Raw genomic sequence first — 17,649 nt, forward strand, 5'->3', positions numbered from 1 at the left:
AGGCATAACGAGGAGAAATCTCTTCATTTTTCCTCGCTATTTCCTCTTAGTACTTGTCCTGCAGAAATAGAAAGAGGAGAATATCTCTAAGGATTGTTTTTGTGCAGGAAGGTGTCTTCTTGCACACAACCAATCCTGCCCGTAGCACAGGTACCAATGCACTATGGCGCACAAGTGTCTGCATGGGACTTGGATGCATTCAGGGTACCAGTGTAGGGAGAGTAGGAATGCATCCTATCTTAGTAGATCTGTCACATTCCTCCTCCCCTCTCTCACTCAAAGCTGCACAGCAAATTGACTTGGTGTGTGGCATGACATTTTGATAAATACTGACCATGGTTTGCATTTGGGTATTTGCATATCCTCTGAATGACTTACAAAACTAAGGGCCCCATTAGGATGGCGGGTGGATCGTTCCCGCCGGGCCGGCGGTATCTATCCATGCCTGATTGACCCCCCGGCCATATTAGTATGGCTGGGGGGGTCCGCGTCAGATGGAAAGACCGTCCGACCCATTTCCGCTGGTCGACCGGGCGGAAAAGGGGCATAATATGATGGCGGTGTCTGCAAGACACCGCCATCCATATTATGATGCAGGTGGAGAACAGCCTTTCCATGGCTGCTTTGCGGCAAGGCAGGTACCCCCCTACATTTGCATGCACAAGGTGGCAGGCACGTTGTGCATGCAAATGCACAACATGCTTTTTTTACAGTGCGTCGAGTGGTGCTTAGAGCACCGCCCGCTGCAATGTAAAAAATGTGGGATGCGTCCGCCAGTGTGGTGGGCGCAACCTAATTTGAATGGGACCGCCGCAACATCAGCGGCCGGTCCCGTGCTCCATTGCGTTGGCGGGTGGAGTGCGCCCACCAGCGTAATAGGCCACTAACTGCCGAACGGACCTTCAAGGTGTGATGAAATAGTGCGGCTTCAGGAGCAATTATTGTTAGTGTCAGTTTCACTCAAATGTACTCGTTTATGGTTTAAATGGCGGCCTTAAAAAAGGTTAGGCTGCTTTGCCTTAGACCAAGTTGATTTTAAGCAAAATTATTAAAGATGGGTTAGAGATATTGTAAACTTATAAATTAGGAATGCTTGATTACGTATGATGCAGAACTAAGATTAAAAGTACCTAACTTTCTTTTTCTCCCAGTTTCCTTAGCACCTCGCTTTCTAATGATTTATCGCCCACCTTTTGCATATATCCTTTTCATCCATACATGTTTCTGTTGCAGAAGTGTAGGTAGAGGGGAGTATTGGGTATATAAACATTGGCAACCATTTGGTGCGTGTTCAAAAATCAGGGTGAATGCCTAATTCATGAGAACAAAACACACATTTACATCTCTCCTCACTTTTTATTAATATTATTTCTGTTTTTTAGATCTCCATTTGACCATCAGCGTGGATTTTTGCTTTGAAATCAAATTTGAAAATGTCCACCATCAACAGAAGACGTGTCTTCGTTTTCTTCACAGTTATGGTTCTGATAACGCTGTACAGTATGAATTTATACACAAGAAAAAGCAGGTATTTGATAGCAAGGGGAATAAAACCGGACAACTCAGGTTTAACCCATGCAAGAGAAATAAAAAATGAAGAGAAGTACACATACATTGGCAAAGTTTCTGGAGGTACTATCACACCTTTGGAAAACAGAAGAATGTTCATAGTCGGTGCATACCGTGATGACCGAGAAACACCGAGAATTCGGGTCATTGCAATTGCTCACCACCAAGAGGTGAAAGAGCTGTATTGCTGGCTTCACTGTCGGTCTCGACGCGGCTACTTGTCCATAAAGAAGGCTACTATCCTCATTCATGATAATAGGTTTGGATTTCCTTATGGCCCAGCAGATGTGCTTTGCTCTGAACCACCTAACTGTGACCCAAAGTACATGTCTCTTAATTGGTCACCTGAAGGCGACAGTGACCAACTACCCGCTTTTGAAATAAAGAATCGTAACCCTCAGCCAATTACTGCAAATTTTACAGTATGCATTTCCAACTTGTTTGGAAATTACAATAACATCCTACAGGTTGTACAGTCAATAGAGATGTATAAATTGCTTGGAGCACAAAAGGTCATGATATATCGAACTAACTGCAGCGGAACATTGGATCAGATCTTGCGGTACTACTCCGCGGAAGGGACAGTGGAAGTGGTACCTTGGCCGATTCATGAGTACCTGAATACGACAAAAGCATGGAAATACTCAAAGGATCCTAAAGACATTGGCTATTATGGACAGACAGTAACACTCAACGACTGTATCTACAGAAATATGTACAGAAGCAAATATGTCATACTCAACGACCTGGATGAGATCATTGTGCCCTACAAACATGAAGATTGGCAAAGCATGATGGACCATCTCCAGAATCAGAATCCAGAGGCTGGTATATTCCTTTTTGAAAACCATATATTTCCGAAAACTTTATTTACATCCACTGACCGGTTTAACACATCGTCTTGGAAAGCCGTACCCGGAGAAGATATTCTCCAACATGTTCACAGAGAGCCGGACAGGGCCACCGTCTTCAATGCCAGAAAGATGATCCTAAATCCCAGGAAGGTCATTCAGTCATCTGTTCATTCTGTTCTTAAGGCATATAGCAAGAGCTTTAGGGTTCCTATGGACGTGGCGATCGTGTCCCACTGGCGAGGCCCGCTGCAGGCTGCCCTGCCTAAAACATCCCTCATCAAGGATACAACAATTTGGAGATTTAATCTTTCTCTGATCAGAAATGTCAACAGAGTACTATATGAAACAAAGCAAATTGCAGTGACATGATTAATTTAATGATATGCCTTGTAAGAAACTGCTGCTGTTCTGTGTTCAAGTATCAGCCAAGGGCTCTAACAAAGGGCATCACTGTAATGGCTCAATTGGACAGGTACTTCGGGGACCATCTCTTACCTCAGTTGTTAATGAAGAATGTGCTTAAGTGGAGAAGAAGAACGTCAAGGGCATTATTAATATTTCACAGAGTGTTGTTCTTCTGACATAGACTCTGGAAGGAATTGACTTTTTCAGTAGCACTTTCTAGCCTGTCTGGTAGAACTGTTTAAACACCACCACCGCCACCGAAAGCACCCGTTTCCACCTTGTCCCTCTTCTTTGTCACACTCCTTCTATAATTAGGCACATCTTCACCCTGAAGAGAACCAATCCAGTCACCCCCTTAGAAATAGGGGAAAAAGACTTTCTCACTATTTTTAAAGTCTGACTCCTCCTCCTCCTGTTTTCATAAGAAATCCTAGGACTCAACTGACATCCTGTTCTGTCCGTCTCCACAGGAGGCAGGGTGTGCCTTTCCCCTTTTTCCAGAGTGACGTAGTCATTTGTTCGTATAGTATTGGTATCCCTAGGATTTCCGATTTTCAATTAAAACTGATTATAACCAAAAAAGCACCACCAAAGAGAATATTTGTTTTTCAGTGGAAACTGAAAAGCACTGTTTTTTGTTGTTCTGGCACCCTCTGGTGTTAAATAGTATAAGTGCAGTGCAGCCATTACCTCTAAGTATTGTATGACAAAAGCTTCCTCTATGGCCCACATAGGACATACTAAGTCACCTAAATATGCCCTTGTGTACATCTGCAAGGTTCCCGGATCCCTAGCACCCAGGTCCACTTCCATTTTGAGAGCATCGCTCGCATCATATAGCTTCAGCTCTCTGTTCACTGCATGTTGTGTATATAGTGGTCAGCAGGTTTGAAGCTGAATTCTCAGCTGTGCCTCAGTCAAGGGAAAGGAGCACCTCCAATATTACATCCTCCTTCTTTGACAGCAGGGCAGAGCTTTTCTTTCTGCAATTCAGGTAACAGGATTGTGGCTGCAAAGATCCCTGTGCATATAAATGTCTCCACAATCAACATCCTTACATAAAACACAGCACCCAATACTCCAGTTTATTAGGTTTACACTGGGATGGCTATGAAAAAGTGAAAAGTCTTCATTGTTTCAGTTAATAAAAACCATACAATATCGAAAACACTTACACCCTCTATATTTTAAAATATTTTGAGCACAAGATTTCATATGAAAGTTATTAAAATAGGATTTCATGAAAAATATACAGTGTTGCTGACTTTCTAAATAAAAACAAGACATAGAATCCTTTTAAAACCTATTTGAGAAACCTACCTAACATATTAAAACCAAAATACATAGTCTAATTCATATTTGCCGAGTAACTGCACTTACATTACTACTTATTCCAGTCCCAATATTATAGTCATAAGTGCAATTCCTCGTGCCACTTCCTATTTGTTCATAACGATGGCACGGTGATTTTTTGTGTCAATTTTCATTGTTATCTGGTCGTACCATATCAAAACTTTCATCACCTTACAGTTGAATCCAAGCCCTTGATTATTGCAGTTCTACAAGATCTAATCCCTCTATCATTAAATGCCTTGTTCAAAAACCACGCCAGAGTCGACTTTAAACACGAACATATGCAGATAAGATGAATGAAGTCTTGCTTCTCTGCGCCACAGAGTGTGCATGATATAGGCCCTTTATATCTCCATTAGGGCTGACCCGCTAAACTTGGCAAGAGCCCAACTGGGCTGGTCTAAAAAGCATGTTTTATGGGGGGTGCATCCCTTTATATGGAAGATCAGGAGCCATCTCATGAGTCTTTTCACTGTCCATGCACCATGCAAAGAGGTCCATAAGCTGGTTTTGGAGAAGCTGCTCTGCTTAGTGCGGATGTTAACACATAACATTAATGAGTTACTATTTAAAATGCAGATAGTTTAATTTCAGCAAAATCAGGTGCATAGACCCATTCTGAGTTTGCACACTGGCATAGATACAGCCCCAGGATTGGCAAGTTCAACTTTCATTCATCCCACTACCCTTTCAAAAAGGAGCTTGAAACTTATGGTGTGAAAAAAAAGATTGACACTTGGCAACATCACCTGCACAAAACACTGAATGCATTTCATATAAGTATTTTGAGCTGTGCTCGTTTTTTCCTCCAAGATGGAAAATGCACTACAACACCTCACAGAATACAAAGGTAAAGTCACTTGTACAACTGCTGCATATGCTGCAGCAACACAGTCCCCACACTGCTTTCAAAGAACAAGGACCTACCAGCATACCTGGTAAAATCACTGCTTAAAGGGCCTCAGATACACACAAACTTCCTACACAGTCCAACAATGTTCTTCTTGTGAACTGCATATGCAAATGACCCCAGGCATCCTACAGGTGATGACAATTCCTTAACATCTTCTTCATGCAGCAGCACAGTTTGCTGTCACCAAGTTTCCTGCAAGTAACAGTTTGCATATAATAATGTTGTAGCAGGCGTCTTCCCTATGCCTCGGTGCAACAAAAATCAGCCCAGATCAAACAGTAAAATGCATTTATTTGCCCAGTTTCTTCTTGGTATCTCAAAGCAAAGAAAAGATCAGAGGGACACTGGCTTGCAATAACTCAGTAAGGAGCACCCGACTAAAAATTATTTCTCATACTAAAAATATATCTCACATCCTAAGCAGAACATATTCATTGCCATTTGCCTGAAGGACAGAGCAGCCGGGAAATGTTAAATGTGCACCATTCACCTTTTATCTGCAAAAATGTCATCTTAATGAGGTGCAAACATATCCATGCAAGCATGTCCTTGATATGGGTTGGGACTGGACTGCTGGAAACAGGGATTTGAGTACTGTGAAATTAGACAGTCAGGGAGGTTATAGAACAATGAAGTTACGTGAAAGAGCAAATTCAATGAAAGGGTACAAAGGAAAGACCCTAGGAAAAATTGACAGTAGGAATGAATGAGGTAAGGAAGGAAAGGCAAGACCATGTCTTTGTAAGAACTGGAAAAACACCATCCACCTGATAATACGGAGCAAAAAAGAAAAACCACTGATAACCAATGATTTGTTATTTGACAACACTGAAAACACCCCACCAGAATTCACAACAAATAGAAACTGAAGACAGGAAAGCCTAGGTAACCTCTTTATTTTTGTGTTATTTCATAAATGCTGATCAATCAACAGGAACTAGTTCTGTTTGGTGTTTGATGTGTGTCTGTGTGGGAAACCCATTTGGTTTTTATGAAGGCCCTCACCCACCAACCTAGTTGGTGGCATGCTTCATCATCGGGCCCCACCCGGGGCACCGAGTGTGCCTTAGGTGTGCGGCAATGCCAGATTAGTGCAGAGCGGGTTTTGTGAGTGTGCTGTGCGTGTGCACTGCGTGGGGTTTTAAAATACTGTCCTTGGAGTCCCAATGGTTACTTTATTGGTGGGCTCCAGGCAGTAACTATAAACAAAGGCTCGGGACGTGCATGGTAGACCTATGGTCTCCCACGTCCAGTGGGGTCGACGAGTTTCAGCCAGGCCTTTTCTTCTACTGGCTTTCTTCAGGACCAAATGTACATGTGGGTGTTACAGGGATCTATGTGGTTGTCCGAGCCCCGTGTGTGAATCACACGCTAAGGTGCTTATATATGTAAGAGGGGTTTCCTCTCAGACTGTACACCTATGTACAATGGACAATGTTCCATGGACCTCTATCGGGGGCCGGGACTGGTTGCACGTGCTCAAGGTCTATGGACCCGTGGGGAACTTGTTGTCCGGTCTGGAGTTCTGGTCTAGATCCTCCTCATACACTTCCCTGAGATGGTGGGTTCGCACCAGGTCTAGGTCCTCCTCATGCACTGTCCTGAGATGGCGGGCCCGGACCCGGTCTAAGTTCTCCTCATGTGCTGTCCTGAGATGGCGGGCTCACACCAGGTCTCGGTCCTCCTCACATGCTGTCCTGAGATGGTAGGGTAACACCAGGTTTAGGTCCTCCTCATGCACTGTTCTGAGATGGCAGACTAACATCCGGTCTAGGTCTTCCTCATGTGCTTCCCTGATTCCAGGCTTCTCAGATGGCGGGCTCACACCAGGCCTAGGGCCTCCTCACGCGCTGTCCTGAGATGGCAGGCTTCTGAGATAGTACACTCGCACTAGGTCTAGGTCCTCCTCATCTGATGTCCTGAGATGGCAGGATCCACCAGGTCTAGAACCTCCTCATGTGCAATCCCCAGATGGCAGACTCGCACCAGATCTAGGTCATCCTGATGCGCTTCCTTGATGGCAGGCTTCTGAGATGGCAGACTCACACAAGGTCTAGGACCTCCTCATGTGCAAACCTACGATGGCACACTCGCACCAGATTTAGATCCTCATCGTGTGCAATCCTCAGATGGCAGGCTGCACCAGGTCTAGGTTCTCCTCATGTGCAATCCTCAGATGGCAGGCTCCACCAGGATTAGGTTCTCCTCATGTGCCATCCTCAGATGGCAGGCTCCACCAGGTCTATGTTCTCCTCATGTGCAATGCTCAGATGGCAGGTTCCACCAGGTCTAGGTCCTCCTCAATTGCCATCCTCCGATGGCAGGCTCACAGCAGGTCTAGGTCCTCCTCATGCGCTGCCCTGAGATGGCAGGATTCTGAGATAACAGACTCTCACCAGGTCTAGGTCCTCCTCATGTGCAATCCCCAGATGGCAGACTCGCACCAGGTCTAGGTCATCCTGGTGCGCTTCCCTGATGGCAGGCTTCTGAGATGGCAGACTCACACCAGGTCTAGGACCTCCTCATGTGCAAACCTCAGATAGCACACTCGCACCAGATTTAGATCCTCATCGTGTGCAATCCTCAGGTGGCAGGCTCTACCAGGTCTAGGTGCTCCTCATGTGCAATCCTCAAATGGCAGGCTACACCAGGATTAGGTTCTCCTTATGTGCAATCCTCAGATGGCAAGCTCCACCAGGATTAGGTTCTCCTCATGTGCAATCCTCAGATGGCAAGCTCCACCAGGTCTAGGTTCTCCTCATGTGCAATCCTCAGATGGCAAGCTCCACCAGGTCTAGGTCCTCCTCAAATGCCATCCTCAGATGGCAGGCTCACACCAGGTCTAGGTCCTCCTCATGCACTGCCCTGAGATGGCAGGCTCACACCAGGTCTAGGTCCTCCTCACATGCTGTCCGGAGCCCACATGGGGGCATGTAGCATGCACTAAAAGGGCCTTAGTGGCAGGTTGTGCTAATTTGATCTGATGTTGCGATGTGTTCCACCGGCATTGATTTTCAGGACCGACACTTCCTGGTCAGACTTTCACCCTAGAGAGAGAAAACACAAAAGGTGGAAAGAAAGAGGAAGAGAAAGATGGGAAAACTGTAACAAAGGGAGAAAGCAGCAGGGATTATAAAAAAATTGCTGGAGTGAGATAAAGTAGCAAGGGGTGTCTGGAGATGGATGACACAGGTATGAGGTGGAATCAAGACTACGCAGCCTTGGTATTCCCACCCGCCCCCTGATACTTGCAGCATCGTCCACAGGTTTATCTGCAAAACTGTGAGCACTGGCAGTTATTATGTCACAAATTAAGCACTGGCCTGCGTCCCCTGTGGGTGTTTGTGACTTCCACCTTAAAACTGTGTTGAATTCCTTTATTTACTTACAGGTGATGGTAAATGGTGATGGTTGAATCAAATGGTGTGTTCAACTGACAAACAGGTTGCGGTGAAAAGAAGTTTTCACAATTTTGTTTCCAGCTTGTGTGCTTACTTTTACTGATTTATTTCAAGTACTTGTTCTGCGGTCTCTTTGCAGTTTCAAATTCCTAGTTTTCCACTTCCAGTTTTCCTTCGGGGATGCTGTGAGACCAACATGCCTGTTTGTTGTTGTTTGAACTTAAAAAGACCGCAGGACACATCTTTTAATGCACATGCTGTTTGTTCTCCTGTAGGTATCTGATTCCTCACTGTGCTGTTTGTCCTCTTAATCGTACTGTATGTGGTCAGTTTTGTGACATCCATTTGTTGCCCTGGTGGTTGGTTGCTGTCTGAAGGCCTGAGGCTTGGGGTGGCATTGGCTGCTTTTTATGCTGGAGCGGATGAAAAGCTCCTAAGGCAGTCAGTGGCAGTAACTCTGATGTCCTTGTGCCTCACATCTCCAGTTCAGGGGTTCAAATCCAACCATGAGAGTCAATAGGGGCATTAGAAAGCATTGTTTCTTTAAGGGAATGGGGGTGCTATAAGAAAGGAGTTACATATCAGGGCATCAGCAATGGGCCTCCCACACGCAACATGGACCATGGAATATGAAGCATCTCTCCTACACTCATAAAGGGCCAAGGCCCCCTTCAGGAAACACCTGTGCCAGTGAAAGTCCTGAGTCACCGGACACCAATAAAAACACTCCCTGATTCCTCCTGCCCATCAACTACATCCCTTGACCATATAACCACTAGTTAATTTTTTTAACTTTGTTGGATTTTATGTGTATATCATAAATGCTGAAATTACATCGATTGCATGTTCAAAACAATATCACTTGTATAGTGCCATAACGTGGATCAATTCTGCAGACAATGCCAAATAAACATAAATAGAAACTCAGTCAACAAGTCTCAGAAAATACTCAACGTATTCACTTACACTGGTGTCGGGCCTAGTAGTATGGGTATTGCCGTGTCCATGGCCTGTTGGACGCAGGACAGTGACACTGCCAGCACGCTGCGGATACAACAAATCAGCACACATTTGCAGCACTGGTATCAGCAGTAGCTATGCGCGATCACTCGCTCGTGTATTTATATCCACCAGCCGCGCCCGGCCCTTGGAGTGCATGCAGCAAGAAAGTATAGTAGAGGCCGGGTGGCACTCTATATCCCTTTCAACCTTTACTGAACTGCAATTGGTCGTCTGACCATTCACATTGGGCACACATGGTCTATCAGTCTCTGATTGGGAGCTTTTTTTGGGGCGGAGATCATACCTCTGACTGCAGGCCACTTCTTCACTTCCGCTCACTAGGCTGGCCTGACATCAATAGTTGGGGGCTTGTAGTCCATCGCGGGTTGGAGATGCTGAATGGTGACCATCCAGAAGGGTCATGGTACCTGGACCACTAGCATGGCCACCTGCTCTTGCCAAATCTGGCATCTCGAATGGCGTTGTTTCTTCGTCTGGTCTCGCATTACTGAAAATTACAGCCAAATGCACATGTGCAGGTGCCCGCGCATGTGCATTTTTTTTGGAAGAAGTCGGCGCGAAGTAGAAGAGAGAGCCCCGGGACGCTGCATAAAAGGTAAGAGATTTTCCTTTATTTTTACACTATTTTAAATCCAAATTAGGGGTGTAGAAGAGGGCGGGAGGGAGGCGGGCGGCGCGTAGTGGGGCTACGCGAAGCACGTGGGTGGGCGTAGATTCCTGCCCACTTCACGAAGCTTCGCGTAGCCCCACTACGCCCACCCTTAATTAAAATGGTACTGGCACCTGTAGATAAGAATGGTGCTGTATTTGCCTTACCTCAAGTGAAAGAGGGTACTGTGAAGCTGGCTCTTTTTACGAGTTAGTGTGGGCTCTTGCTGTCCTTGTTGTCTCATTCGCGGTGATGTCTTAGGATAGACACTCTGGGATATCGAGTGCTGTGGGTTTAAGAAGGTATCTTAATTAGTTACTGTTGCCCCGGAGGGAGACTTGGTGGGGAAGGTTTGGGGGGTGGGGGGAGCCTGTTGCGACGAGGCGCAACAAGGGGGCCTCTTCAAGCTCTGGGTAACTTACTTGTGAATGTTGGAGAATTAATCTCCTTCAGGGTAATCGGCAGGCTGTAGATCAGAGGTCTTCAATCTGTGGGGCGCGACCCCCAGGGGGGTCGTGGAGTCCTGGGAAGGGGGTCGCAGATTCAGCCAGAGTGCAGTTCCTGGCGTCGGGCTGATCGAGGGTGCTCAAGGCGGAGGCCGCCTAATTCACACCGAGGTGTGAAAAACATCAAAGCCTCGTTAACAAGTAAAGGTCTTTTAAAGACCTGTGATAGTACTCTGGTGTGCCTTTGTGTGTGTCCAAGCTGTTTCAGCCAGGCTGACATACAGGAGCTGGGGGTGGGGGGGGGGGAGGGGGGTGGGGGAGGCGGCTGTAGCCCTTTGAGTTCAATGGACTTAGCTGTGGGTTTATTTTTACTTTTAACGTTTTATATAGCGCTAGTTTAACCCGTAGGTATCAGAGCGCTTTACAAATACACAGTAAACAGCAGAAGGACAGCAGAAGGACATTACAATCATATCATTGGTTCAAGTCCCACGAGCCCTCATACCTGGCGCCTGTGCAGGAGAAATGTGGCTGAGAGTCTGTTCTTCATGGTGAGATGTTTTCACAGCCCCCCCCCCCCCCAAGCAGGGAGACACAGAGATGCCCTCCCATGAGAGAGGAAGACGAAGCAGAGAGATACTGACCCCCCATGAGAGAGGCACAGACAAGGGGGGTGAATGAATGATGGGTGGATGGATGGATGAAAGGGTGGATGGATGAAGGATGTATGGATGGATGGATGGATGAAAGGGTGGATGGCTGTATGGATGGACAGATGGAAGGATGAAAGGGTGGACGGATGTGTGAAAAGGTGGGTGGATGAATGATGAGTGGATGGATGTAAAGATGAAAGGGTGGATGGATGGATGAAGGATGGATGGATGTGTGAAAAGGTGGGTGGATGGAGGATGGATGGATGAAAGGGTGGATGGCAGGATGAAAGGGTAGATGGATGAGGGATGGATGTACGGATGGATAAAAGGTTGCATGGATGAATGATGGATGGATTTGTGAAAAGGTGGGTGGATGAGTGATGGGTGAATGGATGATGTAAGGGTGGATGGATGAAGGATGGATGGAAGGATGGAAGGATGGAAGGATGAAAGTGTGGATGGATGGATGTATGGATGGATAAAAGGTTGCATGGATGAATGATGGATGCATGGATGGATGTGTGAAAAGGTGGGGGTTGAATGATGGATGGGTGGGTGGATGGATGGATGAAAGGGTGGGTGGATGAAGGATGGATGTATAGATGAAAGGGTGGATGGATATATGGATGGAATAATGAAAGGGTGGATGGATTAATGAAAGGTTGGATGGATGAAGGATGGATGTATGAATGGAAGGATGAAAGGGTGGATGGATGAAGGATGGATGTATGGATAGATGGATGGATAGAAGGTTGCATGGATGAATGATGGATGGATGTGTGAAAAGGTGGGTGGAAGAATGATGGGTGGATGGATGGACGGGTGGATAGGTAAAGGATGGATGTATGGATGGAAGGATGAAAAGGTGGATGGATGTATGGATGGATAAAAGGTTGCATGGATGAATGATGAATGGATGGATGTGTGAAAAGGTGGGGGATGAATGATGGATGGGTGGATGGATGGATGAAAGGGTGGGTGGATGAAGGATGGATGTATGGATGAAAGGGTGGATGGATATATGGATGGAATAATGAAAGGGTGGATGGATGAAGGGTGGATGTATGGATGGATGGATGGATAAAAGGTTGCATGGATGAATGATGGATGGATGTGTGAAAAGGTGGGTGGAAGAATGATGGGTGGATGGATGGACGGGTGGATAGGTAAAGGATGGATGTATGGATGGAAGGATGAAAGGGTGGATGGATGATGGATGTATGGATGGATAAAAGGTTGCATGGATGAATGATGGATGGATGGATGTGTGAAAAGGTGGGGGATGGATGGGTGGATGGATGGATGAAAGGGTGGGTGGATGAAGGATGGATGTATGGATGAAAGGGTGGATGGATATATGGATGGAATAATGAAAGGGAGGATGGATGAAGGATGGATGTATGGATGGAAGGATGACAGGGTGGATGGATGAAGGATGGATGTATGGGTGGATGGATAAAAGGTTGCATGGATGAATGATGGATGGATGTGTGAAAAGGTGGGTGGAAGAATGATGGATGGATGGACGGGTGGATAGGTAAAGGATGGATGTATGGATGGAAGGATGAAAGGGTGGATGGATGATGGATGTGTGGATGGATAAAAGGTTGCATGGATGAATGATGGATGGATGGATGGATGTGTGAAAAGGTGGGTGTGTGGATGGACGGGTGGATAGGTAAAGGATGGATGTATGGATGGAAGGATGAAAGGGTGGATGGATGAAGGATGGATGGATGTGTGGAAGTGTGGGTGGATGAATGATGGATGGATGGATGTGATGATGAGGTCTAACAGGCGCATTTATGGTTGTCGATAGTTGTTTATGATGAGGAGTACCAGTTTCTAGAATCTTTTGTCGGAAGGGGGTCCTTACGCCTAAAAAGGTTTTACAAGGGGGTCTCGGCATCAAAAAGTTTGAAGACCTCTGCTGTAGATGAAGCCGCCGATTTGCCTTCCAATGCGGCTGTGGTGTGATGACACCGAGCGCTGCTGAGCGAATGCCTTTTAACTGTTTGACTTCCTACATACCCGCGTTTGCTACGCAGGAAGGGAAGTAGAGCGCAGTGGCGACGTTCGATCAAATTAGCGGCTCCTCCATAGGGGGAGCTAGGGGGTCAACCCACTGCCTCTCTCTGCAGATAGTTGCTCCTGGTGTTGCATACAGTTTTTACATGAAAACAAACGATCTCAGATCGTTTTTTGCAAATAAAAGCTGCAATGTCCACTTGGCAGCACAATAGGGCATCACAAGTTGTATTGCGCATGTGTCAGGCGGGGGCTGTTACAGCCCGGCCTCATATAATTACAATACATATCTGACATGTTGTACTAGAGTCACACAGTGTGGCATGTCAGATAATGGAGTTTCAGGGTTTGTCCATCCTGCGCCCTTTTACCCTATCAGAAGTCAGAATAGAGAAAAGGAGTTTACCTCTAGCCCTGTCCCAGCTTCTGATTGGGTAGAAGCTCTTCGACCTAGCTCTGATGGGCTGCTTGCCAGAGTTACACCATTCGGAATCGTGGGCCCGGCTGGAAGAGCATGCCAGCTCGTAGTGAAGAGGCCTCAGGTACGTTATTTATTTTGCAGTTTTACTTTGTATGAGTGTGGGTGTCTGTGTTTGTTTGTCTGTATGCGGGTGACTGTGTATGTATGTCAGTATGATTGTTATTGAATGCGTGCCTGGGAGTGTATATGCTTATATACATAAGCGTGTGCCATATGAAAGCCTGTGGGGTGGGAGGTCTTACGAACAGTGGATAGCAAGGCCTGGAGCCTGCAATTAAACCTGTCAGTAAAACTGAAATACCAAAAAATGCTCCACAAAGCTTTGTTGCCACAGGCTGTCCAGCGGGCGGGAAAAGGCCCTAGCCGGAACACAGTGAGGATACACTACCAGTAGCACAGGGATAATCCTTGTAATAAGTCAAGACAATTTGACCAAAATACTTAATGCGATTTGACAAATGGGCAAGCGTGACTGGAGAAAAAAATCTGAGTCTGCACCTTTCAGTATCCAGCGAGCTAATGACATTCATTTATAATAAAAATTAATTTTTAGAGCCACACCTATAACTGAATATAGACTGTATCTTCTGAGTAGGTTTAGGTACAAACTGCGTTTTACTCCTTGTGTTAATTGCACATATGGCTCTTTCTTGTTCACAGTCAGAAGTGTCGACCATATTTATTCCTTGTTTAGGGGACTCCATCACTCACTTACTTGTCAAGGTAGAACACTCAATATTTAAAGCGAGATCAATTACCTCATTTAAAGATGGATTTTTACAACCTAAAATCCTTTGTTTAATTTTTCTTGATGCACAGTTAAACACAAATTGATCCCTGATGAATTTGTCTGGTGATGGACCAATATCACATGTAATAGCTAGAACTCTAAGAGCAGAAATATACTCTTCTACTTTCTCCTCTTCTTTTTGTTTCCTTGAATAAAAATTATGACGTTCAAGCATAACATTTGGTTCATCACAGAACTGTTTCTTCAACCTAGCTATAGCTTCAACATAAACATTCCATGGATTGTCACCACTTTCATCTTGAGATGGAGGAGGAGCAATGGGAGTAATGCTTTTGAATATTCTTTGCGCGGCTTGGCCAAGGCATCCAAAAAGAATCGCAAATTTGCGTTGAGGAGAATATTCTGAAGCATCAATTGCAACAAGATGATTCTCAAATAAGCCAAACCACTCAGGCCAAATATTATCTGGAGTACCTGGTTTACTTAGGAAAGGAGGTGGTTGAGTAATCTGATGCCATTGGTTGTTTGCCATAAACAGCTCCTCTGTAAACTAATATAATTATGTTAAATGCCAAGCTCACATTAAATTATTACTCACTTAAGAATGTATCTAAATATTTAAAATAAAAATCAATTTCAATCAAATTGTAAATAAGTACATCGCTAAATAATGGAGTAATCAATTAACAGGTAAGCGTGCGTATCGCTGTAACAATACGCTTCTAATTGAAGTCATCAAACTGGAAATAAGCGTGTGGATCGCTGGTACAAAGTCACAATCAATTTGTATTGGAGCGTGCGCATCGCTGAAAAAATACACTTTTGTTTCAAAGAGTTAATCACAATACAAAGACGTGCGTATTACTGAAGCATTATGCTCAAAACAATTCCTCTTAATCCAAACAGCTTCCAATTCCATTAAGCGTGCGCATCGCTGTAACGATGCGCCAGAATATAATCATTCACTCGATGAATCACTGTCATTCAACGAGGAGGTAATTTTAATTAGTTACTGTTGAGTGTCACGAGCCAATCATGAAGAATATCCCAGTCAATCATCCAGTTAGGATAGGGGATATCTTTAGACACGCCTCTAGAATTCAAAGCTTGTGGCTTACCAATCACGCTTCATGTTATAAACAGTACATACCTCTTCCGAGTAAACGAGGTGAAGATAGATCAGTTCTACCAGAATGATCTCGAGATATAGATGATGTTCGTAAAACTCGTACTCGGAACCATGAGGATCATTAAAAACCAATAATTTCTTGCGTGGGTGCAGGTGGAGCAGTTTCCCATCCTCGTCGCCAAATGTAGCAGGTTGAAATGAAGTAAGAATCAAGTCTTCTTGCGTAGATAATTCAATTTATTGTAATCCAAATACTCCACCCGAACATGTAGTGTCTGCTCTGTGGTAACGCCAACCGTGACAAAGGCCAACCGCTGAACAGCCGTCCATGCGCGAGTGTTACAATTCAATTCATGCATTGAAATCAAGCGAGGCCGCTTGCCCTCTGTGCACTGTTGCAGAGTCCAAAATGGAAACTACTTCCCCAAATCTTGTCAAAACATATCAAAAAAATACAAATTATACTTCTGTTTTCATTTACGTGTCTTTACTGACAAATCGTCAAGTATCATCATAGCATGGCATATAATTCATATGCAAGAATACATCAATGCATGAGTCAAATCAATCCAAACGACAATATTTGATCATAAGCGTTTGTATCATAACAAAGAACTGGTCATTTTTCTTGCCCTTGCCCAATGCATTTCGGGCCCTCCGGCCCTTCGTCAGGGGCGGTACCTAAAAAAGCAAAGAACATAAATTTTATCACTGAGCTGAGTGTGGTTCGTCAAAATGCATAGTCCATAGCGAGTCACTGCGTGCATAATGAACACTGTGATAAAATTTTAACAAAAAATCAATCAAGGTGGTTCAATTCCCTGGTCTATTGCGTCATACTCACTCTAAGGCCAACTGATGCTTTGTGGTAAATGGACGTGTTCAGAAAATCAATGCGAAGGATAATATCAGCCACTCTGTGGGACAACACAATGCACCTTTGTTATAACTCTGACCCAATGATTACGAATGAGCAAAAGACGCGACAATGTGCCTCACTACTTACTCGTAAAATAAGTGGGGGTGCGGATTCTCACAATAACAACTGATCTACTTATGCAGAAACGAAAAGCTCAAAGACTTCTGGGTATGTCACTCTGGCCACTACAATAGAAAATCTATCTGCAAAACAAAAAAGGGAGGAATCACATATTCCGGATCAATGAATTCCGTTTAGCCTAAGACATTTCTAAAAACATAACTGTCGATTTTACATGTCCGGGAGATAACCCGCGACTGTCAACACAAATACGGGGAACTACTAAACGCACCTCTAAAGTTGCAGCTGCGCGGAACAATCGTTCTGCAGTATACGGCGTGACACTCTCCAAACGAAGAAAACTGCAAAATACAAACAAAACTTAAGCGAGGCCGAACAACCTGTGTGAAAGCAGCGTCTAAGCTATCTATATTCGAACAGCATCTACCTGTTTCTCGTATCTGCCTCGCACTCAAAGTTCCTTCGGTCTAACCACTCCTCTTCATTGTGATTCCCGGTACTCTGTGACCAGCCATATTTAAAAAGCCGCCTCTAGTACTAATTGGCGCGATAATGACGTGGTTGCAATGCGCATCAATGTTCAACATAAACGACGGACTGGGACGAGACGGTGTCTCAAACCTATGTGCGTTGTGTAGACGCCATATTGGTGTGGTGCTGGGTGTGAGCATGACAATGCAGGGGTGTATTTTTAAAAAATTACCACAGTATTCAACAGTACATGTATATAAAAAAAATTAAACATTACAACAGAGGCTAATAAAAGATTTGCCTCGCGCGTTCTCATTCGTGCAAATATCAAAGAAAACAAATAAAGTCTGCTCTATCATTGATCCCTTTGGGATCTTGAGTCTGTAACTTTCTGATCCAAAAAATCTCACGCTGCAATAGAGTCTTAGTGAGACTTTTTCCAGGTGTGGGGATAACCATTTCGAGGATCTGGAATTTTAATTGAGCAATGGTATGTCTGTTTTTGTCCCAATGCACTGCCAGG

General features: G+C 44.8%; 1 protein-coding gene across 1 annotated transcript; it reads left to right on the plus strand.

The window, feature by feature from the left end:
* Positions 1–1,433: 1,433 nt before the first annotated feature.
* On the plus strand, positions 1,434–2,792 carry LOC144754015 (uncharacterized). The gene has a single exon (XM_078641530.1). It carries the CDS (start codon positions 1,434–1,436, stop codon positions 2,790–2,792), a length of 1,359 nt encoding a protein of 452 aa, XP_078497656.1.
* Positions 2,793–17,649: the final 14,857 nt, after the last annotated feature.

The sequence above is a fragment of the Lissotriton helveticus genome, chromosome 5_1 (genome assembly GCF_964261635.1).
Source record: "Lissotriton helveticus chromosome 5_1, aLisHel1.1, whole genome shotgun sequence".
Lineage (NCBI taxonomy): Eukaryota > Metazoa > Chordata > Amphibia > Caudata > Salamandridae > Lissotriton > Lissotriton helveticus.